General features: G+C 43.4%; 1 protein-coding gene and 1 long non-coding RNA gene across 2 annotated transcripts in view; one reads left to right on the top strand and one right to left on the bottom strand.

The window, feature by feature from the left end:
- Positions 1-9,297: 9,297 nt before the first annotated feature.
- LOC118176873 (formin-like protein 5) overlaps positions 9,298-27,889 on the bottom strand; it is an 88,806-nt gene continuing 70,214 nt past the window's right edge. The window contains exon 3 of the mRNA XM_035344149.1: positions 9,298-10,569. Within this exon, the coding sequence (XP_035200040.1) occupies positions 10,372-10,569 (198 nt within the window). The 3' untranslated portion in view covers positions 9,298-10,371. The remainder of the gene's footprint in view (positions 10,570-27,889) is intronic.
- LOC118176715 lies at positions 19,599-23,058 on the top strand. Its single transcript, XR_004755506.1, has 2 exons — positions 19,599-19,708; positions 21,136-23,058. It is a non-coding gene; the product is annotated as an uncharacterized LOC118176715 (long non-coding RNA).

The following is a 27,889-nucleotide window of genomic DNA, read 5'->3' on the forward strand; positions in this document are numbered from 1 at the left end:
GCCTCCTTTCCTTCCTCTTCTTCATTTCCTTGCTGTTGCAGAAGAACGAACACCGAGTGAATGGGGAAAGCGTCCAGAAAGGAACTTCAGACAGGGAAGCATCCAGTGGTCCCTCTGCCACGGGTAACATTTACGGAACCTGCTGTTAATCAGAGATGAAGTTTCTCGGTGCAGCGTCATACATAGCCTGTTGCTGCTTATTACTTAATCGTTGCTTCCTCAAATGGCACCCAGAATTGGGTAACAGCTTTCCTGAAGGTGACAGAAGCAAGGAAAAGATAGCACTTCGATGATAAAAATGAAAGCTTCAGTTTATCAAAGGGGCTTTGACCTGTCCGCTGAGAAGTGGTTGACTAGGTTCTAGTGAACGTGAACTGGACTCAGAAGAACTAGCTTGAGTTTTTCAGAGGTTCAGCCCTGTCATAGGATGTATCCCTCCTCTTATCTGCCTGCCTTCCTGAGCTCGCTAGAAACTAACAAACAATTAAACGATGCCATTTTTTGCCAAAAGTGACTAGCCATTTGTGTTCATTTCCATTTTTGGACATTCAGCTCAAGACGCAGAGTATCAGACAACTATGAGATAGGTAATTTTATCCACAAAAACCCTACTGAGCATAGGCTCAGTAGTCTGTTTCTTATCACTGATGCGCTATTAGGTTATTAAGGAACAGTAAACAGCTGACATTCTTTGTGGTCCTGAAGGGAGATTAAAACTTTCCAAAAGTGCTTCGACTTGCAGTACGTTGTTAGTCCATAAAAGTGCTATGTACAGATACAGATCTTCCTGATCTGGTGGTACTAGACTAGGAAGTTTCAGGACTTTCCTACGTGACAAAAACATTGAAGGTCAAAGTGGATGTTGCCTATGATCTATGTGACATTCAAAATGCCAAACATATTTCCCAGATGAAGGAATAATTTGTGAACCTGTATTCCACTCCTCATCCCACCAAAATCATACTTCTCATTTGTCAAATGAATTTCATCAAGAGAGGGGGGAAGTATGAAGACAAACATTTACACTTCAGGAGGCATCAGCATGAACTTTCCTGGGAAGGTTTGGAAGAGGAAACAAAATCTCTTTAGTCCTAACTGGAATCTCTTGGAACTCTCTGCTGCTCTTTTTAGATTTTCTGTTTCTCATTTGACCTTTTAAAATTTCCTTACCTTTTTAATATCAAGAAAGCGAGCCCTCAGAAACAGCATTGAGAAGCTAGAGAGAAATATGTTTAGAGAGAGGATGGAAGGAACAGACTCCATGAAGTTCTGCTGTGGCTGTCTGTGTCATTTGCTTCACTTTTCCAGCTTTAATGGCTCAGCTGTCCCCACGACAAGAATGCCATTTTTTGCTCAGTGTAACAGATTTCCACAGAGAAGGTGCAGAGTATGCTCTCTTGTGGTGACTTTATTTTAACTTTGTGTCTTAGTGAAAGAAAAAGAAAAACCCCTTTTGACAACGTATGTTTCCACATTACATTTAGAGGAAAACTATTTTTACAAGTTTTTCCAGTGCAACATTTCACAGAAACGCACTGGCACTCACATGAAGATTAGGTGCATGAGGCACACACCCACTGGGAACACAAGCATTTAATTCTTCCTCTGGAGACACATGAACCAAGTGCCCCACTGACTAGCATAACGATTTGAAGGACGAGTTAGCTCCTCTGAGACAGCAACAGTAAACAAGAAATGAAAGAGCCCATTTCCGTGTGTACACACACGGAGGAGAACGAGCGCTATCAGCCCTGGCATCAAGTGGCTAACCCTCTCCTGCAAAGACCGTGACAACAGATAATCCATACCAATTTACATGCACTCCCCACATGAAATCTTCCCAAATTTAAATGCCTTTTTCTTTTTTTTTTTTTTTAAGGAAGCTAGGTCTGGCTAGAAAACAACTTTTAAAGCAAACAAAAAAAAAAAGAAGGGGTGAATTCCGAACAGCTGTGACAGCACACTGGAATGGGGCTCATTCTGCAGGCCAGCATCCTCAGTGGGCTCTGAGGAAGTGGGGCAAGTGCACCTCTAGTCTCAGGGGGGCTACGGAAGGGGAAACACTGAAGGCACCTCTTCGCAAGACTGAGAGTAGTAATCACAGCTATATAATAGCTGCTTGGTTGCCAGCGGTTCTAGTTAGAAAAGGGAAGCATTAAAAAGCACACAGCTTTTGGTTCCTCGCGCTTATTCATCATGAACGTCTTCCCAAACTTAAGAATTTAGACTCTTATAATGGTTTTCATTAGCAATCTTGGGAACAGTGCATTGTATAGAAGCCAAAGCCCCAGCAGAATAAAATAAGTCTTACCAACAGGAGTGAATATGAAGTACCCCTACGAGCCAGACACATCTCAGAGCAGCTGCTTGTTATTTTTCTTTGGCATGTGTTTTTTTGGATATGAGACACCTTCATCTTCCTAACCCCAAACAGACAGAAGAACAGAACACACTGTGCCTATTGTGGGCCAAATCCTTGGCTGACAGAAATCAGATTCACTCCATTGAAATCAATATAGATGTTGTATTTGATACGGACTGGGATTCTGACCTCCTGCACTGGCCTCTCACACGTCTGAGACATGGGTTACCCTAACAGCTATCACTTTGCTTCACCAAATAACACGGCTCTAAACACAGAGAGCTTATGGTCTACAAAGAGGCAGGATCAGTCGGCTAATGAGGATACTACACAGGGGTCTGCGGATTTTGTGGGTTTTTGAATTATTGTTTTAGATTTAGAACAGATTTTCCCAGTATTCAAGACTCTGAAGAGACAGCAGTTGGCAATACAACTTGGAATCTGATAAAACTAATCCTTCAAGTTCGTATGCCTCACTGACAGATTCGGTTTGAATTTGTATAGCCTTTACTTTACAATCACAGAACAACAGAACAACCGAGACCCTAATGTATAAACCCCTTATTTCCAAAAAAAGTAGCTATTTTACCTCAACTTCAGTGTAAAGGCTTCTTAGATTTAAAGATAGAGTGCAGAGATGTATTTGTTAAATTCCTGATGGTCAAAGAAGAAGCTGCCAGGTTTTTTTGTTTAATTACTGCTTTTGAAAACAGTGAGATCTTGCTAAAACAGAAGCTAGGTCTCACTTTCAGCAACTGAGACCAATGCTGTCAAGAATATGAAAAGCAAGATGTGTGTTTGAGGACAGATACAAGACCTAACATCTTTTTGCCTGGAAAACAGACCGGAAGAAATAGCAAGAAGTCATCTTGTTCTGCCCAGCAGCTCCGGTTGCTTATGTGAACGTTTCTTGATGAGTTGAGCTAGGTCTGTTGGTGTGCTGCAACCACTCTGGCAGGATCCTGGCAGGATTTCCAAGGCTATTAATTAGCAGATTACTCATCAGTGGCAGCTAGGGCATCCTGTAAACTGATGCCCCATTGACCCTGCTGAATTAATTTTCCATAAATGAAGTGCAAACCTCGCAAATTTCATTGGTCTCCACAGGACATTTTTTTTTTCCCTTCATTTGCACAGCTAAAGCAACCATTCAAAATGGTGTAAAAACACCTGCTCAGCACTTAGCTGGTAAAATAGCCCCAAAGTGGGTCTTTATACAGTTTTCCATACTACATGTATGTCACTGAAACAAAGTGCATGAAATACTCAGGTAAACATGTCAATGCATTTGCAGGCTCTGCTGCAGTCTGCTTGTAGCCTTGAACATTAGAATCGAGTGTGTTTAGAGGGGAAATGTTGACAAGAACACTGGGATTTCCTCCTTGTTTATTTAAAAAGTAAAAGAGGATTTTTAACTTCTACCTGATGGGCAGATGGATCGATCTCGCATTAGAGCATCTGCAGGACAGCACACACAGCTGGGCAGCACATTCTTCTTACGTCTTGTGAATGCAGCACAGGATACAAGGCTGAGCAGAATTTCACTTATACAACTGGTGGTTAACTCTGTGCCAGCAGTAATTAGCTTCTGTAAAGAGTTTATAACAAGAAACCACAGAACAGTTTTATTCTGATGAAACTGATGGGAAAAACCCATTTGCGTCTGTCCATGGGGTGTGAGCTCCAAGGCTTGGCAGAAGAATTGAGATGCAGGCTTTCAGGCCAACGGCAAAAGAAATCTTCACTGAACTACAGAGCAGCTTCCTTTTCAATAATTATTTGTATTACAGCAGCATCTCTAGTCCTAGTCAAGGATGAGGGCTCCTGGTATCATGAATGAAACGGCCAAATACAGGCAGGACCTTTCTCCCAGGCATGCATGGTCTGGTGCCCTGATTTGGCAGACACTGGCACTTAAGCTAAATCTTTAACATATTTATGCCAAGGAGATTGGTGTGAAAATTAGGTCAAATTTTGAAAAAATATTAGTTAGAAAAACATACTAATACATATTATTGATCCTAAAAGAGCAGTGAGTGTATGCTTAACCCTGAAGGTAGAACTAATTAACTTCAGTGTAATTACATCCATTGATAAAAGAAGTCATTCCCAATTTGTAGCAGAGAAGCTTGTATTAACATCTGCATCCATATCAATATCTGGCTCTTGCCAGACTTCAAGAGGAGAGCTGCAAAGTGCAGTGGATAAGGGAGAGTCAACATTAACGAGACTGGAATTTCCCTCTAGAGGAAGCCATTGCAGGAGGGGTGCATGACTGAGCTGCCCTGGGGAGGAAATTCTCTGCCCTTGCGGCTGCACTACCGGGAGGTTGCACAAGCACGTGCTTCTGCACGACTGTGCTGGAGGCAGTGCCATCCACAGCCACCTCTGGCAGGGTGCTGCCCCAGCGCCTGTTCCAGGCTGTAACAGTGGAACTTCACTGCCGCTGCCTTCAGGAAATCACTTTCTTAGAATTTGTCCCTCCAAACCTGACGGTTTGGCAATCTGCATTGTCCTTTGTATAAGGCACTACATCGGGCAATCAACTGCTCACCAGGTAAACTCCAGCCCTCCCTTCTGCTCTCTCAGCTCACTTCTCTTCAGGGAGATGAGATCTGTATGAACGCTGCAAAGACCACGATACACGTGCCAGGCTGGTTGAAGCAAAGCATTAAATACTGAATGAGTAACATCAGAAAAAGTGCATGATACTCAGTTCTATCAGACAGGGTAACAATCTGCCATACTAAACAAAAGCATGCTGGTTATCTGAATAGAGCATTCTTTAAAGCCTTAAGTGCAGTTGTAGCTGGTTTCTTTAAAGTATTGTGCCTTTAAACATGCCCTGCATCACAGACGGGGAAAGGACTAATTGCAGCACATGCTCATTTACCTGTGCTAGTCTAACACAGCTAGGTAACAGGAGCAAAAATGTGGCAACATGGGTTTAACAGCCAGAGTATGCAGTCAGAGACCTTCAAAGTGTGTACTCTGGTTACTAGCACGTTAAACACCTCTCAGCTACACCTCCGTGGTTATTATTTATGCTGATTAGATGAAGCTAGCACTGATATTTTCGCACATGCTACAAGCGTACCTTCATTTTCTTGGCTAGAGTGTGCACACACAGGGCAAGGTGTGAATAGGTACCCGGGGTCTGTCCCCAAGTGCAGGTGGGAGTAGCTGCCTGCTCCCAACGGTGCGGAAGGAAGGAGCTGAGCAGCTCCGTGGTGGGGCAGCGTACAGCAGCTCACCTCCTAACTCCATGGAATGGACCTCGGCATTGGGCAAATGACAAATCGTAACCGAAATCTGTAATTTGCCAAACCTTTGGATACATGTGTTTTTCTTAACACAAAAAAAGGAAGTGGGCATGGTAAAGTAAGTGTATGATTAACTAGAGAGGAGATGTGGGCTCAGTACTTGGTTTTTCCTGACCAAGCTCTATCACCAACTCTGACATCCTATTGAAATTATTTCCCCTCCTGGTTTTGTTTCTCTTCTCAGTTTCTCTGCTTCATTCATTTATGCTGTAGTTTCTCCTGACATGTTTTGCACAGTACATAGCAACAGAGTCCAGACTTACTCTGGGATTTTGGGCATGACCGTAGCAGAAATAAGCAATAATTCAAATTTGATACTGCTGTTCTTTAGCATACACGCACTTCCTGCCAACTGAAAAAAGCAAGTAAAAAGAGCCTTGTTTTTTCTTTTTTTTTTTCTTTTTTCTTTTCCTATAGACCTATGAACCTGAAGAGAGGAGCAGGTGATGAGGTGCTTGGGTTCTGTACCAGCTCTCTGAGCAGAAAGGCTGGAGTTCAGGACTCCTACTGACAACCTGTACCATTATTCATGGCGAAGCCAGCTCACTCCTTTGCTTCTGTCTGCCATCACAAACAGCAGATCTGAGTCTTTCAAAATCTGTCAACGTTGCCAATGCATTCAGACTTAAATACTTTTTGTCCAGCATCCACAAGAGCCCTATAAGCTAAGCTCGGAAGTGACTTTACGTGACAGCAGTGAAAGAGAGAAAGGCTAGTCCTGGACTATTAGTCACTGGCTTGCTGCTATCAGATTTCACTAACAAGAGGTGGCACTGGCACCTTGTTGTTCTGAAGCTACTGGAAAGTCATTAGCTTTGGTTCCAAAGCCAAAACCTCCTGTGTTCCCTTTTAACAGCAGCCAAGAGATCGTGATTAAAAAAGATGTATAATTAAAAAAGATTTAACAGGAAACTGAAGACAACCTCTAATCAATCTAATCCTGAGCTTTATTCCACGGAGAAAATAAACCAGAAAGGCTTTATCCTTGGCATGTTCTGAACAGTGCGCCATTAAATCTGGTCCCAGTAAGTATCACAAAAAAACAGGTGAAGCAGGTGAGGAAAAGAAGGTAAAAAAAGAGCAAATGGCTGAGTTTCTGCAGGTAGGGAACAGCTTTCTCATTGTACCTTCAGCTTCCAGGAGAGAGGGAGTGTCCCGGGCTTTATCCTGCTGGAGGCACTATGCCTGGGGAGGGAGCGTCCTCATGAAAGGCATTGTGCTCAGCTCCTGGGAGGGCCCGTTTGCCTGTCAGGGAAGCATCAGGGTTAGTTCTGGGGAACAGGATCAGCCTGCATCATCCTAGGGAGGCTCCTCAGAGAGAGGGAGGGATCGGCCTTCTGCTCCACGGTAACCTCCCCAGCCCCTGGCCGCTCTGCGTGCAGCCACCCAGCTGTTGGGACGCAAGGACAGGCCAGGCTTCAAGGAGAAGGAGCAGACGCAGGCAGAACGGACAAACATAAGGACAGATTTTAGTTACAAGTCAGTAATTACTCCCCTGACCTAAACACTTTAAAGAAACTACGTGGGGCTGCTAGGTTCAGTTGCTGCGAGTTAAGTTTGTGGCGCTGGGACCACAGACCATGCATGACATTAGTCCAGCCCTTCCGGTATTTCCCTGCTTCTTGATGCAGTTACTTGCTAAAAACAACAACAACAAGAACAGCAATCAGCCCTGGCTCTCTAAATAGGTTTAAAGATTCTTTTCTAGATCCATCTTAAAGTGATCAGTATTTTCAGCAGCGAGTAAATGAGAATCACTTCAGGCTGCAGAGCAGTTGCAGCAGGGCCTGGTTCCCACCATGTACACACACCAGCATTACTGGTCTCAATTCTGAACGAGGCCTGCAGGCACTACTAGAGTACAAATAATGAATGCCGAGAATGGTGGAGTAGTCTTGAGGGAGCACATCATTACAAGAGCTAGATATTAGCATGGACTGAACCCATGCCCCTGGAGGATATGGCAATTTATCTTAAATGAGACACAAACAGCCATGTAGTTGCAGTCAGGGTCATCTATCTTACCAGTTTTCAAAGCCTAAGATGGCTCAGCAAGCAGTGGGGTAGCCATGCTCCTTCCAAGATTCCTCAAAATAATTGTGGAAGAAGCAAAGAAGGGACTGATGCTGAGCAGCCCAGCAGCACATCCACTCCCTTTCGCGACCCACGAAGCTCTGTAAGAGGAAGGAGCCACCGTCACTGCAGCTCACAGCTCAGACAAGTCACCCTGGCTCCAGCAGAGCAGGTTCCTCACGGGAGCGAACATTGTACGGCAGGTTGCAGATACCTACACGAGTCTGCACTGCTTTGGCACGCTGGTGGCATTGCAGCCTGCTGGCTGGCAGAACTTCAGGAACTCGGTTAGGGTTACCTCCCAGTCAGCCTTCTGTTAACCTTCAGTGTGCAACACGTGCCCGGGACATCACTGCCGAACTTTCCTTGTCCTCTTGCTAAGATGTATCGCTGCGCAGGAAGCAGCTTCTGGGATAAACGGGGAATGATGCTGAAAATAATTTGAAAGGAAGAGAGGGCGAAAATATACTGTTGTGATGTTTCTGAGTAAATAAATATAGCAGTGATGGAAGCTCCTCTGGCAGAGACATTGGCAGAGCCTCCACAAATTAGTTTAGCACTAGAGAATTGTCATGGAATGGAAACAAGGCATTCAAAGCGAGGACATGCTTTGACTAAGCACAAAGCTGACGTTATTCAAGAAGTGGAGTTGGCTCCAGAGTAGCTAATTCATGTCTCCTTATCTTCCTTTGGCAGGGGCTAGCTGCTTCAAGACCACTTGATGTATGCCTGCCGCTTTCTCCCCGTCCCCTCACTGTGTGCCTTGCAGGAAACAAAAACTGGTTCTGGTGCAAAGGACCCAGCTCCCCATGGGCTGCAGCCTATTGGGCACCTGTGTGACGCCCCAGCATTCGGACCGGAATGGCAATATCTGCCCTGGCTCGAGGACCATCTCTGTGCTGAAACATTTGCTGGAGTATGAATGTCAGTTATAAGTTTTGTTCTTGTTACATTCCTGCATTGGTAAAAGGCCCAGTAAACACAGATACACTGTCATAAAACCACTTTGCAAGTAGAACTTCATTCGCTTAGTGAAACTCAACTGCTGACAAATTTTACTGCCTGTAACATTTTTTGCTGGAATAAGCCTGTTACAGATTTCAGGGGTGATAATCACAAAAGCAGTTTGATATCTGCAAAGTATAACATATTTTCTTATTCTCTGGTAGTTAAATTAATTTTCTCTGCCGTTCATTTAGCAGAACTAGTACTACATGGACAGAGATGCTAGGACATACTGCTGGACCATTCTGTCATAAACTAAGTCCTGGCTTATACTGATATTAAAAAAAAAGGTGGCCCTGTTTACTATGCCTCATAGCTTGTCTCTCTCACTTTCCAGGTGAGTTTCCTATTTGCAGAATGTCACCTGGGTAGGAATTGCTCTTGGGATAACCACTTTTTATTTCCTTGATTGTCTCTATTTACGGACATAGAGAAAGCAAATGCAGCACGGAAGGACCAGAATCACAGGGCTGCCACGTTCTGACCTACCGCCAAGGTTCCTAAATAAGCTTCAAAGCACTCCAGGACTAAGGACAGGCCTAGGCCAAGCTGGGAATGAGGCTGGGTTAACCCTGCAACTAGAAGCTCAGCGGATATTCCAGATCTGAGCTGTACCGCCATCAAAAGCTGACCTCTGAGCTCTGCAATGTACCGCTGGTGACTGACACAAGGGTGGTGATAACTTTAAGCTCAGTCCTAATTAATTGTCTGTATAGACCAAAGCTGCTGCTGTTATCCTGTTCCTTCATCTGTCTGAGGACACCTTCTGCCAGTTCACCAGGGCTACTGTCCTCTCCTGTTTTCCTAAATCTAAGCACTCCTTTAGGCTTCTGATTTCAGCCATGCTGTCACACCATGGGCGACCTTTGCATTTCTTCCTGCGGCTCTGTTCCCAACACGGGGGCTGACCCTGCCCGAAGTGGTACAGCTCGGTTTTCCCAGGGCCGCAGAAAGCAGAGGGGAGGACTCTTGCCAGGACACTTCCACTCTGCTTCCTGTTTACACGGCCCAGCAGCACGCCAGGTCTGCGTGGTGCTTTTTGTCTACACGTTCAGTGAAGGTTTAGGAGCAGGTGGAAGGGAGGCTGACTCAGTTCATCCCTCTTTGTTTATGCCGAGCACACTACAGGTTGGTGCAGATGATATGAACTCACCCTGTGTGCTGCCCTCAGCTCTAGGGTTTGGTGGTTTCCAGTGAATTTCCAAAAACCTCTCAGAAAACACTTCTGTATTATTCCCAGCTCTAAGCTCCTCACTTTTTTCCCTCTATTGCCACCTTCTATTTTGTAATATCTCCAAAGAGGGAACTTATTCTACTATCCTTGTCTAGTAAGAAACCAAGTACGTTTCCAGGGTTGATTGGCACTGAATATTTATAATCACCTGGGACACAATCCTCAGCACTTCAAGTAGAGCGAAGTGGCGTTACCTTTGAGTCACGAGTTGGAGAACTGTCGGATTCTGCTACAAAGGCAGCATCCATGAGTGACTCCTCAGTGGAAAGAACGGGCTGCCAACTTATTGCTAGCATCTGTTACAGCAATGGCAGTGACATTTTAAAATACTAAACCCAGTTGGTAAGTCACTATTTTAGAGCAGATGTATAAATTCAGCACACTTTCATCAAAACCAGAGCATGCATCCAGCAAACTGGAACTTGATGTCGGCAGTAAACATTTGTACAGTGAACACAAACATGCAACGTGAGAGAGTTGTGTGTCATGCCTTCGGTAACCCAGCACCGGGGAGGCTTGGGGCGAGAAAATGTTTCATACTGGCTTTCTTGACCAAAGAGACAAGTTCTTCCCTAAAAAAAACCAACAACATGTGCAATTCAGAGACAGGGGCCTTGCTATATGTTGTATCACTTAGGCAGAATCGTTCATGGTAGTGAAAGAACCAAACTGCTTAGGAGGGATGTGTTTGTTCAGCCTCACAAGCTTTGAAATGTATGGGCTGGCGAATGTACGCGAGCATGAGGTCTCTCTTCAGCCCTGCGTTAACCTCACGGCTGCAGTTTAGTGCCAGGAGCACTAAGAAGAGCATTCCTGCTCAGTTACAGCATGCCAAGGGACAGAAGCAGCTTGGGCAAAGGACAGCAACAAGCGTAGAAGCCTTGGTGTGAAACAGTTAAAAGTGCTTGACTCATGTCTTTTCAGGAATTGAAGGACTAGCTGTGAAAAGCTCTATTGACTTCCAGGGAACCGGGCTGTAAACACCGCAGCAGAACTGACGCTGAGGGCAGTGTAATGTATCTGACGGGTACAAATCTTCACATGGCCAGCATCAGGCGTGGTGCTTGTCAAAAAGGCATCTGCAGCTGTTCCCTTTTCAGGCTGTTTACTCCGCAGGAGGATTTACCATCTGTGCAGAAAAACAATGCACACCCCAGAAATCAGTGTCTGTCAGATGAAGCCCGGTCTCGTGGCTGAAGCACAGGACGAGCAGTCAGGAGATTTAGATTCTATTTATTGCTCTCCGAGTGACTCCCTGAGCACAGAAGGGGAAATCACTTTGCTGTGTCTTGTTTTCTTTCCTCCAACGTACTACTTTACCTAATTAGTGGTATGAACACCAATTGTTTGTGTGTATAAAGTGTTTTTTGTTCTTTGGGTTGCAATGCTAAAGCAGAACTGAACAAGATGTATTTCCACAGAATTTTTAAAGCTTCAGGAATAGCAGGGCGACCTTTCCACGGCAGCGAAGCAAAGGCTCTGTAGAGCGTATCACAAAAGACTCAAAACCAGTCCAGGAGTCACTGTGCTCACCTCTCTTTCATACTTCGTATTCTAAAGAAGTGATCTATTAGAGGTCGTGGCAAAGAGAACACTAGAAATAGTTGACAAAGGAGAGAGAAAGAGCATATTTGTTCAGAAGTGAGCCAATGACCACAAACTTGGGAGATTTTTTTATCCATCTTGTTACTGGCATTGACAATTAATGGCATTGAACAGTCAATGCATTCCTGTACAGAATACGTTTTCCTCCTTAGAATAAATTTTGTAGAGCTTTTCTGCATCAGAGCACCACGGCTCTGCAGGGCTCAGTCAGACCTCCTGCACTGCCCGGCACATTTCTGCGAGAAGCACCAAGGTGGGACCGTGCCGTGCACAGCAGCACCATGCCTTGGGAGCACAGAAACTTCACAAACGGTCCCAGCGGAGCCACATGAAATTGAGCTCTGGTTTGCTGAAATGTTTCGTGACTTTCTTGGACTGCCCTTGCTCTGGGATTAGTCCTGGGCCTCTGTCAAAATTGTGAGGCAGATGACATATGGGTCTCCACTGAGAACACTTCTTTAAAGCCTATCAACATGAAATAGTTATGATTCAGGTTCCAAATAAATATATGGCAATAATAATCCATAGCTTAAATGCATTTATGGAGAAAGACTGAGTAAGACAAATGCTGTTGTCAGTTCCACTGCTCTATCTTGGTTGGATGTACGCGAAGTTATGTTCCTCTATGGCACTAGAGGAAAAAAACCCTTAATGTTGTTGCCACAGAACTGTATTATTGTAATTCATATTTTCTGCCTCCCACTGAGTAACTGTCCTCCTCTTTTACTACCTCAGAGTGGATCACGGTATATATATGGAAAACAATCTAGTCATTTTTGTGTTTCCTTTTAATTCTTCTGCTGTTATTGAGTCCTAAATGATCTTGTTTTTGTTTTTACTGCTCTGTAATGAGTCACTAGCTTATTTAACTTAATTTTATTGTAATTGTTATCTTTTCATTCTTGTTTTTTTTCCACTCAGTTACTCATAAGACCACAAGATATAAACAGGACGCTGTTGCTTGGACAACTTCTGAGGGTAATTTTTTTCACTGCTGCCCAAATTTAAAGCGAGTTACTGAATGGTCCTCACTTCCTAGGAACTTTCACTACAGCTCATATATATTTTCCCATGTCATGTTTCTGTTGATCCTTACATCTTCCAACTAAAAGATCTGACTGTCTTGTTTGGATGTTTTCTGGAAGCTTTCTTCAGCTTTCCTTTCATGGCTGATGTAAATTTTTCCATGGAAATTTCAGTGATAGAAAATCAAGTTTAATTATATATATATATATATATATATATTTCCAGCAAATAATTTTTGCCCAACACCAGTACTTCAATTGAATATTTGGGAGCAACAGTTATCCAGAGAAATGTTAAATCTTCCTTTGCCATCTCCCTCATTTCCTGCATTGACTTTTTCTTGCTAGACTTCTTCTCTTCAACCTGGTTTCCTAAGGGAAAGGGATTTTTGTGGTTGTGCCATGCTTGCACAGGTTACATACAAGTGTCTCTGTTTATCCATCAGTCTTTTATAATTTTGAAGCAACTGGAAATTTTTCACTAAATCTGATATAAAGACAGAGGTCTCAATTATGTTAAGATTTTATATTTCATTGTAGTAGTCAGACAGGGATTTTATTAATGTATCTATGAAGGGAAAAGCTTCAGCTGCATTGACTTTGTATTCACGGAAAGCAGATGAGAGGGAACAGCGAACACCCACCTATGGGAAAATCTTCCTGTGGGGTTCACACCCGGGAGAACACACCACCGGACAGAAGGGCACAGAAAACCAAAATTCATTACATTTGCTGCTTTTTGTATTTTATTTCCTATGAGGCTAGAAATCCTAGCGAAGTCTAAGATAGACTGACTATTAATGTGCAACATGTTTGATTAGAAATGGTTCGTATTTTGGGGTAAATAAGTTCTTTAATGGCTTTGTTTAAGGTGACCTGCAGCTTTAAAACTCTTATGTGTACCCAAGGGACTAGGAGACTTAAAAGACTTCCAAAAAATACATCTCTTTTGCATATCTATCTGCAGCTTTTACATGAAATATAGTTTATGGAGAATTCTGTATCAGTGTGAACCACAGAATTTCAACAGCCTCTGCAAATAATCTCCACTAGACCATAAATTATTGATATAGATGCCACAGCAAAGCCACAGCTATTAGCCACTGCCCTGCAGCATTGAACAGATTGGGTATGCCATGCCTTGGAGTGGCCATGGCAAGTGGTGGTGAATTTTAGGCTCAGGCTTTGATAAACTCCAGGTGCTGTGGAAGAGGCCTTAGAGATTAAAAATATAGCGATTTTCTCTGAGTCAGCAACAGGCTGGCCTACCTCCTCGCAGAAGGAGGTACCAGGACATCTGAAATGCCACCCACAGGACAAGAGGTCAGTTTGAACTTTTGACCAGTGTGATCATTGAAAAATCTGTGGCTGCTTTTGCAAGAGTTAACACCAGCTAACTCAAGTCAGATTCCAGCTTGGGTAATTCCATTCTGCCTCTCTAAAATTCCCCTTTTATTTCAAACAGATGCAATATTTTTTCACTTCCTCCATTAAGGACTGCCAAGTAGCTTTGTATGTTTTGTTGAGTACTTGCCGTGTTTTACCCCAAGTGCAGCTACAATGCCCAGGGAATGACCCAGTGAGAGCTTTGGTACCCTCAGTGCTATTTGTGGGAAAAAAATTATTCTCTCTATTCAAACGCAGAACTGCTAAACATATCATACAGTGCTATGGTCTGTAGCAAGTAGCCAACAAATTCTAGCAGTAAGAAGATTTTGTCCCATGGACAGATGGAATCTGAAGCACAAGTCCTAACCTTCAGTTTTATCTCTACTAGTTATCTTCCAAGGAACTTTGTCATGTTCATTCACCTTCTAGAAAGGTCAAAACCACCTCAATTTTACTTTGGAATAAATTGGCGTGGACCCTTAATCTCTGTGCCTCAATACCCACTAGGAACAGTGGAGCAGCAATGCTCATCCAGCAGAGCATTAATATTTGCTGTAATTAATGCTTTTTGGTCATCTGCAAAGGGAAATGCATTTCCCATTTCTTTTAACACATAGAAATTGATGGATGAACAAATCAATCAATTCATACCATGCTCGGTGCTACACAGCTCTTAGTGCTCGGTGGCAGTAAAGGAAAACGTAGAAGTAAAGCCAGCAGCCCTAATTAAAAGCATGTTCAGTGAGACACAACTGTGGCTTGGTCCTAACGAGTGTGCAATAGAGATAATGTAAAAGCAATTACTTTAGCAGAGGTAATTTACTGAAAAATTGTTTTTACTGAGCACTAACTTACTCAGTTCACGGGCTTGCTGCCAAGCAAGAGCCAATTAGTGCCACTGACTACGGGGACACCGAGATGTGGCCACCTGCGAGCTGAGACGCACCCCGCGTCATTTCACGGACACCTCGTGGTTGCTCTGGGTCTGTGTGAATGCCATTGCTAAGCTGTGCTCAGCAACATGCACTGGTACGGCACCTTCCATCCTGGGTGGCACCCCAGCACATTACTAACTAATCAACAATTTGTATTTCTTTTTTCAACCGTGATGTGTGGCATGCCTACACTAGACTTTAGGGTGAGACATACTGGTGTACATCTCGCATTGCTGCACTGATTTCTGACTTTCCATCAGTGTAACTGAGGCATGTATCTGGCTTTCCAATCGTAATGCAATTCTTCCAGGACCGAAGTTCAGTTGACCCCCATTTTGCCAAGGGACTGGAGAGGTAACTGATAAATGCAAATGAAAGGAGCATTCAGGTTCCCTTACTGGGGACTGCGGTGAACTAGCAGTGACATAAAAATCAAAAGATAACCTCTGGGCTTTTCCTGCCATTCATAGGATTTCTGAAGTCAAGTAACACTCACTAAATTTTTATTAAAAAAAAAAAAAATAGTAAATGTGTAGCCTTTTGGTTGCAATTCAAGTTCTAATAAAACTGTTTATTGAACTCCTTGACCCCTTCCTGGAATCTGCCTGAGCTTCCCAGAACTTGGTGTCATGTGGCTCTCGGTCATTAATAACCAAGTATGACACAGCACTTTAGACGCACAGCAGCCTTTTCTGCCTTCCAGCAGGCGCCAGGACAGCGGGGAGAGCACAAACAGCTCAGCCCCGGCTGCGGGAGCCAGCCCCAGCGCAGCGTGGCCGTGATGCAGCGGCGAGCAGAAAGGGCAGGGGCAGGAAGTGATTCATCCGAGTACTGTACAACGTGCGGGACATGATCAAAAAGATCCCAGCGTTGGGGCAGTACGGCACTGGGCAAACGGCTCCGGGCTCCATCCCGGATTGATCTCCCCCTCTGTTTACATGGACGGGCTCCTCCAGCGGCCAGCTGTGCATTAACGGCAGCGGCTGGTGTTAAAGAGGGTCAGTGAATCCAAAGACCTCTGAATACATGGTGATCTGTTCTGTCCACCCACTCATTTACGTTTATAGAGCCCTTCTGGCTTTTGCCTGGAAATCTTTGGCTTTCAAACCGGAGATCTCTCCAGCGGTTCTCCAGCTTTTGGCCTGCGTTAGTGTTTGCAGAATCTGTTCAGCTGTTTCCTCGCCAGTTCCCAACCCCTAGCAGCCCCCCCCCTCCCGCCCCAGCCCCATGGCTACTTAATCATCTCTTCTTGTGACAGCCGGGCTGTGGTTAAGAAACTTTGAGTGTCAGTTTCCAAAGGGCAGAGCTGTTGTGTCTGCTGTGGCAAGATACATCCCAGGTATGATCTGCCTCCCCACTTACATGCCTAAAAGAAGAAAAGGCAGGAATATTGCTGTACGGAGGAGCTGATCACGTTCCAGTGTGAGATGCTGCATTTGAGCTACAGGGGGATGAATAAGGCTCATTGTGAATTGATTCAGAAGTCGTATCTTTGCCAAATTTGGATTTAGTCAGGCACATGCGTCTCCTATAAACCAAAAAGTTGTATGGACCTATGGGGAAAAAGAGGTTACTTTCTATCAAGTTCCTTGCGTTGTCATTCACTGGGATTTTACTGGAGTGGCTCAGAACTTGCTGTAGGAACTTGAATAGGGAGGGAATAGAGAGGAGAGAAAATTGGAATCTCAAACTAGGTAGAAAATAATACATTAAATCAAATTATGGTTTTATTTTCCTTCCTGTTTGTGCCCTAAGCTTCCTGTACTTATTTCTCTCTGTCTCTTTCCATTGTATCTGCAACACATGTTTGCAAACACCACTGCTCGGCATGCTCAGTTCAGTTCAAGTTCATTTGTTAAGAAAAGAGAGATGGCCCTGAGCCCCTGGAATAAAATCTCCAGCACCTCAGTCCTCTACTCCAAGCGTCAGGCAAGCCTTGACCCACCTTCTCAAATACAAACACAGCACAGATATGTCATTTTAAACAAAAACAAGCGCATGGAAAGAAAAAAACATTTGCCTCCAACCCCAGTCCTCCCCCCGCGCAGAGAATGAGAGAACCAAGTGCTTGCAGCAGCGTTGCTTTATGTGAGGCTGGGAGGTGTTCCGAAAGTACGGGGATCGGACTGCTGTTGACACTACTCTAGAAAAAATCCAGCATTCAGAGAAAGAAAATGCTCTAGCTCTAGACCACGAGATTTGCAGTATACCCAACAAGTTACAGGCTCACTGCCTAGTCATCTACTCGAGGCTGTTAACTGGCCATTTACTCTGCACAGCTAACGGGTGTTAGCTAACACATTCCACATCCTGGTCTAGACAAAGCCTAGAAGCAAGGAAAGCAAACAAATCACACATGGAGGAAAGACTGTACCAGAGAGGAAAACTGAAGAGAGACACTGTGAGAAAAGAGGCACAGACAACGAGGAAGACAATGAAATGGAAAAAAAAAAATAAAAAAAAATCTTCGTAATGAGCAGGACCAGCTGAGCTTTCGAGGGGTGCTCTTCCTCCTAATCCGTAACACATGCTCCTTAACTCCAGTTATGTGTTTGTTTATTTGTTGTGTGTTTTTGTAAAATGAATCACCCTCAGAAAAAAAGCATGGATTTAAATTACAGAGGGCAAAAATCTCATTGTACGTCAACTACTTTGGCAAACTCCATAGGTAGTTCAAGAGGAAAAGCTACTTGGGAATTTTCCGATGAAGTGTTTCTCTGGTTTTCTTTAAAGGAAAACGACACTATGTTGAACCTGAAACTTCATGGGAACAAGCACTGGAGCTGTCCTATTTTGTATAAATATCAAATATGTATTGAACTTAGTCTCCAACATCCCACAGAAGTGCTCTGACCATTGGTACTCAGAATGATCTCTTTATTTAGGTCCAGTGGTTTGCTCAATTTTTAATCAAAACAGAACAGCACAACAGGAGCGCCCTAAAGCAAGCACCGGGCTGGTGATTAATACCTTCACATTAGACTTGGGGCATGAGTTCCACTTCTGGGTTTGACTTATGAAATCTCTTACAACCCAGCTAATTGTCCTAGCTACTGGGCTAGTAATTACTTTCGGGTAACGCATGCATGTTCCTCATTACCACTTGGGGAAGGTGAACATTTTAACACAGGGTAGAGAAGAAAATGTTTTAAGAGCTTGAAAATTGTAACTGGACTGAAAGACTGCGTCATAGGCAGTGACTTGTTTTGCATGTTTATGTTTGCCAGGTTTGCAGATGTGTATATGCTACATGTTTGTCTGTAGACCCAGTATGTGGATTACATGGCCAGCTATTTGGGGACTGTGTGGTTTGACGTGTATTTTTTGCAGTGTGGGTTATGTGCTTTGTGTTCCTCTGTACATAGATGGGTTAAGTGTATGCATCTTACGCATGTGATGTCACCTTGACATAAAGTCATATTTAGTTAACTGTAATTTAGATTGAACAGATGGGCTGGGCCTCTTCCTTTGGCCCCTTATTTTTCTTGGGCTCTTATGACTTTGACACATAGAACTTGGCAGTAAGAATTGAAGACATATGATCAATTGGCAGGAGTGACAGCTTTGTTAGATAGTCACTTTTGGCACTTCCTAATAAATTGAAATTAGTCAATACGAAGTGCCTTTATGTAAGGGCACCAAAACATCCTTTGTATTTCTGGATACCTACCAAAAACATATCTGGAGAAAATCTTCACATTTCCTTTTGCCTCTTAAATGTCACATGCAGAAGTACAAACACATCCTTCTATCCAGTTTCCCTGCACTGATGGTGTGAAATAAGCAATAGAACAGCAAGGATGAGGTGTAACTACTATTTCCCTGTTCTGAAACCCTACTGAAGAGAAGAGTCTGTCTGCCACCTCTGCTTACCAAAAAGGAGTCCTGTCCACATACTCCAGGCCCTCTCCGTCCAGAAGCAACAAACTCCCATAGTTTACTTGGAATCACACAAATGTTTGTGGGAACTGAAACTAAAACTCTATGTCAAACAAATAGTAATTGGCTAGATAACGATATTAAGACTGAATTTAAAATAAGTAAAGACACTCGCTTCCACATTCTGGGGGGAAGGTGTTAGGTATGAATTCAGTTTGGATTAAAGGAGATGGATTAGATTAGCGATGCCCAGTCTCTTGGTGCCAGTGGTTCCTAATGAAAGCACTTGAGGACAGTCAGCTTTGGTCCTTCAGGCCCAGGAGGCTGGACATGTTTTCAGTTAACTAAAAGGGAACTGCCTCCTTGTTACATCAGCGTGTGGATGCTGACACAATACGGGATATATTGTGGGCACGACCTACCCAGAGCATTACTGTTACATTACCAGACAGGAGGGACATCTGCATTTTGATCATCGACAGAGACATCTCCCATAGTTTAACAGAGACAAAGTAGCAGAGATGGGGCTGAAGACCACCAGGGTCAGGCTCACGGTCACCTCCCTGCCCGTTTGTGTCCCCAGGACAGAAGGCAGCAGGAAGTGCTCGGGAAAGTTCACTTAACAGTTAAATCCCCTACGTGAATGAAGCCTTGAGCCTGTTTTGCTTCAAACAATGTTCCATTCAAAGTATGACTCAACTCTTGGGGCCTGATCCAAAGCCCACTAAAGACAATGAGAGTTTTTCCATTGACTTTAGCAGCCTTTGGATGAGGGCCTTGATCGTGATCCTGAAAGCCTGATTTCACATGAGAAAGCCTACACGCAAAAAGAGCAAATCCAGAAATCCTTGCTGAGATTTTACCCAATCCTTTCACAGGTAAGTATTCCAAAGTATGCCAATGAAGCTAATTTAGGCCACTTGCTTGCTATCCTGAACTACACATAGTATTTGATGATCACAGAAATTGATAAGGATAAATCCTTACACTCCTACACTCCTGCTGAACTGCTTCTGTTTGCAGAGATGCTAAACTGTTTTTCTTCCATCTTTATTTTATCTGGTGTTGTCAGAATGTAATTCAGGAACCATTTAGTACAGACTCCAGTACATGCCATACATACACAGTTCCGGTTACAGTCTCAGGTCCAGTTACACCTTAACGCGTTGTCTTCATTACAGAAAGTTAAGGTGTTTGAACTGTAGCGTAGGTAAAATAAGTAGGACCAATGGTTTCACATGCTGATTTTGTGGGCCAGGATATTTTTAGTAGTATGTATATTACCTTTTTTTTGGCCATTTTGGAAGACATAACTATGTTTGAAGGAGATTTCTTTAAACCCCAGCATTCACCCATAAAAGAAGCAAAGCAACATCTGGGCTTTGCGGCGTCTCCACATAGGCTGTATGTATTTTCATAGCAGATACCATCTGAAAACATTTTAAACATTTCTAGACATTACTCTCTATACAAACATACTGTCCAACCATAACTCTTTAACTGGGCAGCTATCTGTTGAGACACCTTGCTTATCTGCATACGGCTGGAGAGTGTGGTGCATGTCAAAATCCCTTGGATGCTACTAATCACAGACTCGGCTCAACAAGTGTGGTTTTTTTTTTTTTTTATGCCTGAGAAAGTTTTTCATACAAATATTGTTAGCCCTTTTCTTCAGTGTATCTTAAATGGTATATAAATAATAATTGATTGTCCTGGTGGAGTCACAGCACACGAAAAAGAATGCTTCTGCTCATATGGTTTGTATTAACTTCATAAGGGAAGCACAGTATATGGGGATTTTTGTGTTTTTATTTTTTTTTGCTTGTATGTCTACACCCTGGCTGCTGCCCACAGAATTATTTTGGTCAACACAGAGAATGATACAGCCTTGATATGAATGGGGTCCAACATGACTAAGAGCACAAGTAATACAGTAAGGAGTGCTAATGAGGGGAATGGAGACAGAGCAGCTCCTTTACCTCCACGCTGAATCCTGCAGTAAATCTACTCTGGCGATTTCTGCCATAACTTCACTTTGCATGCTGCCTCATTTTAAGCACAGCCAAAACCTCAGATTGCCTCACAGGACTGAATGCTCAGGATCCATCCATAAATGTAATTTCCCAGGATAATCCTTGACTTTTGTTTGGGTCTGTTATTTCCCACTGAATACCCACAGCTTTTTAATTGCTTATTATTATTTCGTATTATATTTAAAATTTTTAAGAGTCTCTTAAGAAGCAGAAAAGGAGAAATAATTAAAGAAAAATGTAGAGAATAATCCAAATCCAGTGTGACTTTGCAGATGTGACAGACATTGATTCTTGCCCTTGAGGAAGCAGACAGGAAGCTGTGGTGGGCCAGAGCTCTCAGCCATCATTTGACTGCAAAATATTCCCTTAGGACTAACTTTGTGATATACGATCACACAAAACCCATCAGCAGCTCCTGCATGCAAGCTCTCTGACGTATCCTGTACTGTTGCTACTGTGTTTATGCTGGGATGATATTTTACATTATTTTGATGCCGGTGTAATACAATGGATACTTTTAAATGGATTTAAGAACAAGCACTGACCTGCCACATGACTTTGGGCAAGTGACTTGTGTGTGTTGTTTTTTATCCTTTGATATTCTTTCAGACCTTTAGTTCCCCTTCTAATCATAAATAAAAGTATGAACAGTGATGACAAGAAAAGGAAAAGATGCAACATGAGCACTGTACATGGAGAGTGAAGGTAATACAACACAACCAATTTTCAAACGGCATCTGCACCCAGCCTTGGTACAAAATCGGACTAATTTTATGCATATGCCTTCTTTTGCACCCAGTTTTGTGTGATTAGCTTGTTTGGTTTGCTAGGTAACTTCATGCACTGTCACTCCAAGTAGAAAAGTGCAAGACCAAACTTCAGCTTTAAGGTGGACAATCATTAAAAATAAACAGAGATTAAGCCAGCACTCTTACCATTGACACCGGTGAGTGCTGAGTTCACCTATGGTGGCAGTACTACTCCTAATTGGTACAAGATTTCATATACTGTACTAAAGACTTAACTACTGCTTACCATCATTACACTTAGAGTCATGCACAGACAGTTCTTTGGATGCCCAATCTCCTACTCAATGGTCTACACACAGTGACAGCCAGACATGTTGCTTAGTATCTGTAAGATATCCAGATCATACTGCTGATTCAAATTCAAGCTATCTTTCAAAATGCAGCTTTGAGACTGAAAAGCCACTTATCATGAAGAGAGGACCTGTAATAACAGAAATGGGAAGACAGGAAGAAGAGACTGGAAAGCACAAAGGCTCTACCAATGACTCCTCGTGCTTGACTGACCCCAGACTGAGCAATACAAGATGGGTGATTTGATTAGAAAAAGGGTGATAAACAGGAAAAGAACATGGAAGGAAAAAATAAACATATAGGGCTGAAAGAAGACTGATACAGAAATTCCATGCACTGCTTGCTGTTAATAGTTAGTGTCTGCGTGACACATTCACACCATAGCAGGGTGGGTGGGGCTGGGTTTTGATCCTTGCCTGATTGACGTTAATGACATTCTTCCAATGGCTGTGGCTTTCCTCATACCACACCCAGGAGGGGTCAGAGGCAAATTCCTCCTGAGTATTAATATGAAAAAAACATATTTTTTAGTCAAGTTTTTAAATGATGCCAGGTGTTTGCTCTGGTTGCCTTAACGAGTCTAGCATCGTCAAAGCTCAGCCTGCACTACCCAGCAATGAACCTACAACTCAGCTCTTAAGACTGCATCCGCTATCCGTTCTTAATCCACTTCCAGCTACTAAAATGATTGTACTCATCTCTATGATATTGCCTCTTAAGCAGTGGAAGACAGCAACATCTGTGAGTGTGGATCCATGCCCAACATAGTATTGTCAGTTGTGGTGTTTATTTGTGTTGCCTAGAAGCCCCATTAACAGATTGGGATTGTCTGTGACAGCCATGAAACAAAAGTGTTGCACTTTCCATGGAAGGGTTATTTACCGCTGTTGCTCTTGTTCTGTCTGCCACGAAAAGCCTTACTTTCTGCCAATGAAAATAAGAACCAAAAATCGAAAGCGGTGCAGGTCTGCTGCCTTAAATACATCAGGACTGTCGGATCTGAAGCAGTCACTGAGCAAAGCTGTCAAAGCATTCTGCAAAGTTGGAACCCTGCAACAAGCTAAACTGTGAGCTTCTGAGCCCAGTTCCTGAGACTAGAACAAAAAAGGAATCATGGCCTCTTAAGAGGGGTCTTTCTTAAGAAGAATACCATACAAATGCACTGCTTGCTTTGAAAGTGAAAGTCAACATTTTCCGATGCTGTGTACCTGAACAAGAAGTCATGCTGCTGTGCTGAACACTCAACACATCCCAGAAAAGCTACTGGCAAGTGTCAAACATTAAATTTTGTGAATACTGCAATCTTTTTTTGTGTTAGGCCCTTAATTTTAGGAGTTCTAATTTATGAACAGATTCATGCCACATCTGAATTCTATACTGCCAATGGATCTGGCAAAATCAATGTGCTGAAGACTTCAAGAGGCAGTTTCATAACAGCTTGGTAGGAAGTCTGGGAAACCTGTATGCCCTGGTACTCACGCTAGCCTCATTGCTGTACCCCTGGCAAGGCTGGGCTTTGCATGTTCTGTCTTGTTCTCCTTCCCAGCCTTGCAATCTCCCAGCAGGATCAGTAATAGCCCTGTGGAAGCAAAACGCAGACTGGCCTGGATTGCTCCAATGTCTGCAAACGCTTGGTGCAGCTCTGTGAGGAGGAGGAGGGATGCCTTCCTCTTACCTACCTTGCACACACCGAGGCGATGGCTTAGCCCACACCTGATCAGAAAGCAGGTGGGTTGCTGAACAGGCAGCCTACACTGCCTCAACTGGTGCTCTTCATCCCTCACAAAGAAAAGTTATGGGCCCTTTTAATCAGGGATGTGGTAATTACCAAGTTCAAGTAACACAGAGCCCTGCACAGACCACAGACCCCCATCATGTAGACGTCAAGTGTGAAATCACCTCATACTGACAGTACATCGTTACGGATATACACAACTCGGAATCTTTCAAGTATAGAAATTCCTTCAGGGTCTGAAAACCTGGCTAAGGGTGGGTGCAGATCTATTTATAACAAGACAAATATTTGCTGATGCATGTGTAAACGCAAAAAAAAAAGAAAGGCAAATCCTTCAGTGAATTAGAATACATTCTGAACAAGTGAGATTAAATAGTCAAGTACTTTCATATGAACGTTCTGGATTAACTTTTTAGAATTCACCTTCTAGAACAGAGACCCAAATTAGTCGTTTAACTGTCTGCCTACTCCCAAATTTTGCAAAAACATTTTTTTTTCTTTCTTTTTTCCTTTCCCTGGTGACGCAGTCACACGTATGCATTTTCTCAGGATTACAACAGTGTCTCCTTCTCAAGGATGGTTCTGTTCTGCACTTCACATCAAGGCTGAAAGTTGAGGCTCAGAATGCTAATCGTGCAAACGAGAGTAACAGAACAATCAGCTGCTGCACATCAGTGGCTGAGGACAAACACCAGACACCAAGAGGCTTCAAAAGACCAGAGTCCTAACATGCTTAAACACAATATATTTCCCTTAACATAGTCCTCCGAGGTTGCAATCCTTTCTGAAATGAAACATCTTCTCCACAGAATGTGCTCTATATCTAGGTCAGGCCTTTCCAGAGGGAAGTGGGGATGGCGCTCAGGTTTTAACTAGGCACTGGGACTGGGGTTCTCGCTGCCACCAGCCCACCTCAGCACTGCCACGTGCCTGACAATGCACCTTCTGGGCAAATCACTCCAATATGCAGCTGCCTGCATTTTCAGATACATTATGTTAGTTACTGAAAAGTTACTAACTTCAGTTAGTCACTGAAAGGTACTGCTGGAATATTTTGGCCATGAACATATTAAAGAGGAAAATGTATTTATTACTGTTATTCCTATGCCAGCAAGACCACAAAATGACAATCCATGCACACAGGCAGTAATAAGGAAATCCAGGTGGCTTTGCTCACCATGTAAACGGACATGCTAGCAGAAAAAGGCAGGAAAGCTCATGGATTGTTATCCTCAGGTTACAGCTAAGGAGAATGAAGCACTAAGAGTTAAGAATACCGGAACAGGATATTGTGTCTTTGAACAGCCTACGAGTTTTCAGTTGTGCTCACAGGGACTGAGGTTTCAGAAGAGCTATTTACAGAGAGCAACCAGAGAGTGGACTTGTAGCGTCTTCAAATTGTTTTTCTTGCATGGGAAAGAAAGACACAGCATACCAAGCGGGTAACCCAGGAATTCTGTGACCAGAGTGGGTTTCCAGCTCTTCTGATACACTCTGAAGTACCATGAGACAGTATTGATCTTTGAGGCCCAGTCAGACACACTGCTTGCCATTACAGCAATGTGCTATGTAAGCCTGGAAACAGAAAAATATCACACCCAACCCATACTTCCTTAGTGCAGCTTTTCCTGCATCTTATCATCTATCTTCTTTGATGGAGTCACTTATAAGCTGCATTGACTTTGGGAGTCTGTGAGCTGCCTCTTCCCATTGCTTTGCAAATCTGAGTCAGGCACACAAACAAGAGAGACAGGAAAAAATAGAAAGGGAGAAGTGGTTAAGGCATTCCTCTGTGACGCAAAAGGCAGTGATGTCAGAATTCAGAGACCACAGACACCTCTGCCAAAATGAATGGGATTCCAGCAGGCTCCAGCTGGTCGCATGGTTTGTGCATTCTGCGTTGTTTCCTGGATACCAGCAATTCCCAGCTGTAAACTGAACAACCATTAACCCCTTCCCTCTTGTGGGTTTCCAGACAGTCACTCACCAGGGAGGTTTTTCCCTTGCTGGTAGAAGATTCCAACATTTCATAATCAAGCATCTTGTATGAATCAATGGTTAGTTTAAAAATAACCCCTTGACCCAAACTGTCTGGGAGAGCCATCGAGAACAATGAAAATGAGACACTTTTATACAAAGTGATGTTTCTTATCTGATCCCTCAACTGCATCCTGGTGGCCTTGAGTTCAATTCCCCATTTACCCATGGGACTTGCTACTTTTTCCATTTTTTCCCGGATCTTATTTTTCCCTTCTTATTTCTTTCCCCTTTTTTTCCCTCCCCCTTCAAGCCCATTTTTTCCTCATATCTCTGCAATAGAAGATAAGATGTGACTCTGACTCTGAAGTTACAGTGGGAATACATCTGAAACCCTGGACCTGACACACAACTCCCAGAAATTTTTGTGAGGGAAAGCATCCAAATTTTTAATCTAGTGCCTGATTCCCTATTGGCACAAACTGAAAACCTAATTTTGGATCTCAAAACCCTGAACTTCCCGAAAGTAAAAATCTAGGCATGGATTTTTTTTGGCTGAGGTAGCCCTCCCACTGCTGGGAGTGAACAAGAATCTGAACTCAAGCCAGACCAAAATAACCAAACGTCTTAATTATTGATCACTATTAATCAAATTGAATTTAAGCTGCAAGGGCAGGTCCCACTGCTCTTTTCTCTGGGTACTGACTGAAAGAACAGAGAGCCAATGAAAAACGTAACTCGGACTGCGACATCCCAACAAACCTCGTCAGCTGGCAAGCACAACGTATGTGCTGTGCATCAAAGTAGTGAAAAGACAAATACATATAACATCAGGGCAAGTTAAAAATATCACTATTACATTTTTCAACAGGAAGTGGATATACTTGTCCAAAACCTAAAAATTTAAGTAGCTCTGTAAGAGCTAAATTCCGTTTCTAGCCTGGTAAGTGCAAGCTGCTGCTGCTGTCACACTAGGCCCTGATACGTTCTGGGTAACTTATCCGACAAGGAATGTGGGTCAGTGATGCCCAGTCAATAAGCACCACTCTCCTCCTTGAGATAGTCTCTCCGTGCCCCACCCCAGCGTGACGCAAGGAAGGACAGGGTGTCCCGTCAGCACCGCAGGGCGCCATCCGGGCAGCCAGGCCCCCTGTGCCCTGGGTAACCAGCTGGGAGCACGACCAGGGGAAGTGCTGGAGTCCTTTCACTGCCTCTCTAGTTTTGAGTTTTTATGGCTTATGTGTTCAGTATTTTCTCTACTAAGGTGAAAATTGCTAGTTCTTCATGTGGCTGGGAGAGTTCAACCTTAAAAAAACAATAACACGAAATGTGCAGAAGTTGGTCCTGCGACCTCATTTTCCTCAGCATGTGGTTAGGCCACAGCACCCGTAGCCAGATCCCCATTCACGAAATGGGCCTCCCGGCCCACAGCAGTGTCACAGGACAACATCTGCAGATGCAGAGCACAAAGACTGCCATTCTGGAGCCCTGCAGAGTGCCTCTGCCACCCGCTCCCCGTCCTTCAGCAGGCTGCAATACACTTCAGGCAGACTTCATGTAAATCTGATCCTATGGCTGCCGAACATGGGAGCAGCAGACAAAAACCCCAACTATAGAATAAAACTGTTAAGGCAACAAGAACAATGTTATAACATGGTACTTCAGAGAAGGTGCTTGAGTCAACCAACATCCCAAGCTGTCCATGGTAGGCCTGTATGTCTGAAAGTTTCTCCTTAGCTGCCCTAGCACAGCAGGCAAGAATTTCGCTTTCATTCCACTTTCATTACTTGTTGTAATGTTTTCATTTCTGAGACCAAAGAGGAAGAGGAGAGGTTGCGTTGCAGTTCAGGGGCTGAGACATGAACCAGTCAGCCGGTTTGGCTTCTGTTCCCAGCTCCTCAGTCTTTAGCTTCTGGCCTGATCCTTGATCATTCCGCTTACTCCCATTTTGACTCAGTTTATACCGGGTAACAGTGAAAAACATATACATCTTTGTTATTTGTACTGTAGTAGTAGTGTAGAGCCCAACACTACATTTCATATGGAATACAATGCCCATCCTCCAAAATGTTTCTTACTAGGTATATCTAACAAGAAAATATTGGGAGCAAACACAAGTCAAAAGAACTTGATCCTAATTGGTGTGATGAAGCTGCCTTATTAGGTTTGAAAAGATCTGTGGGAACTTTGAATCCCAGAAAATTGACACCATTA

The sequence above is a fragment of the Oxyura jamaicensis genome, chromosome 20, assembly GCF_011077185.1.
Source record: "Oxyura jamaicensis isolate SHBP4307 breed ruddy duck chromosome 20, BPBGC_Ojam_1.0, whole genome shotgun sequence".
Lineage (NCBI taxonomy): Eukaryota > Metazoa > Chordata > Aves > Anseriformes > Anatidae > Oxyura > Oxyura jamaicensis.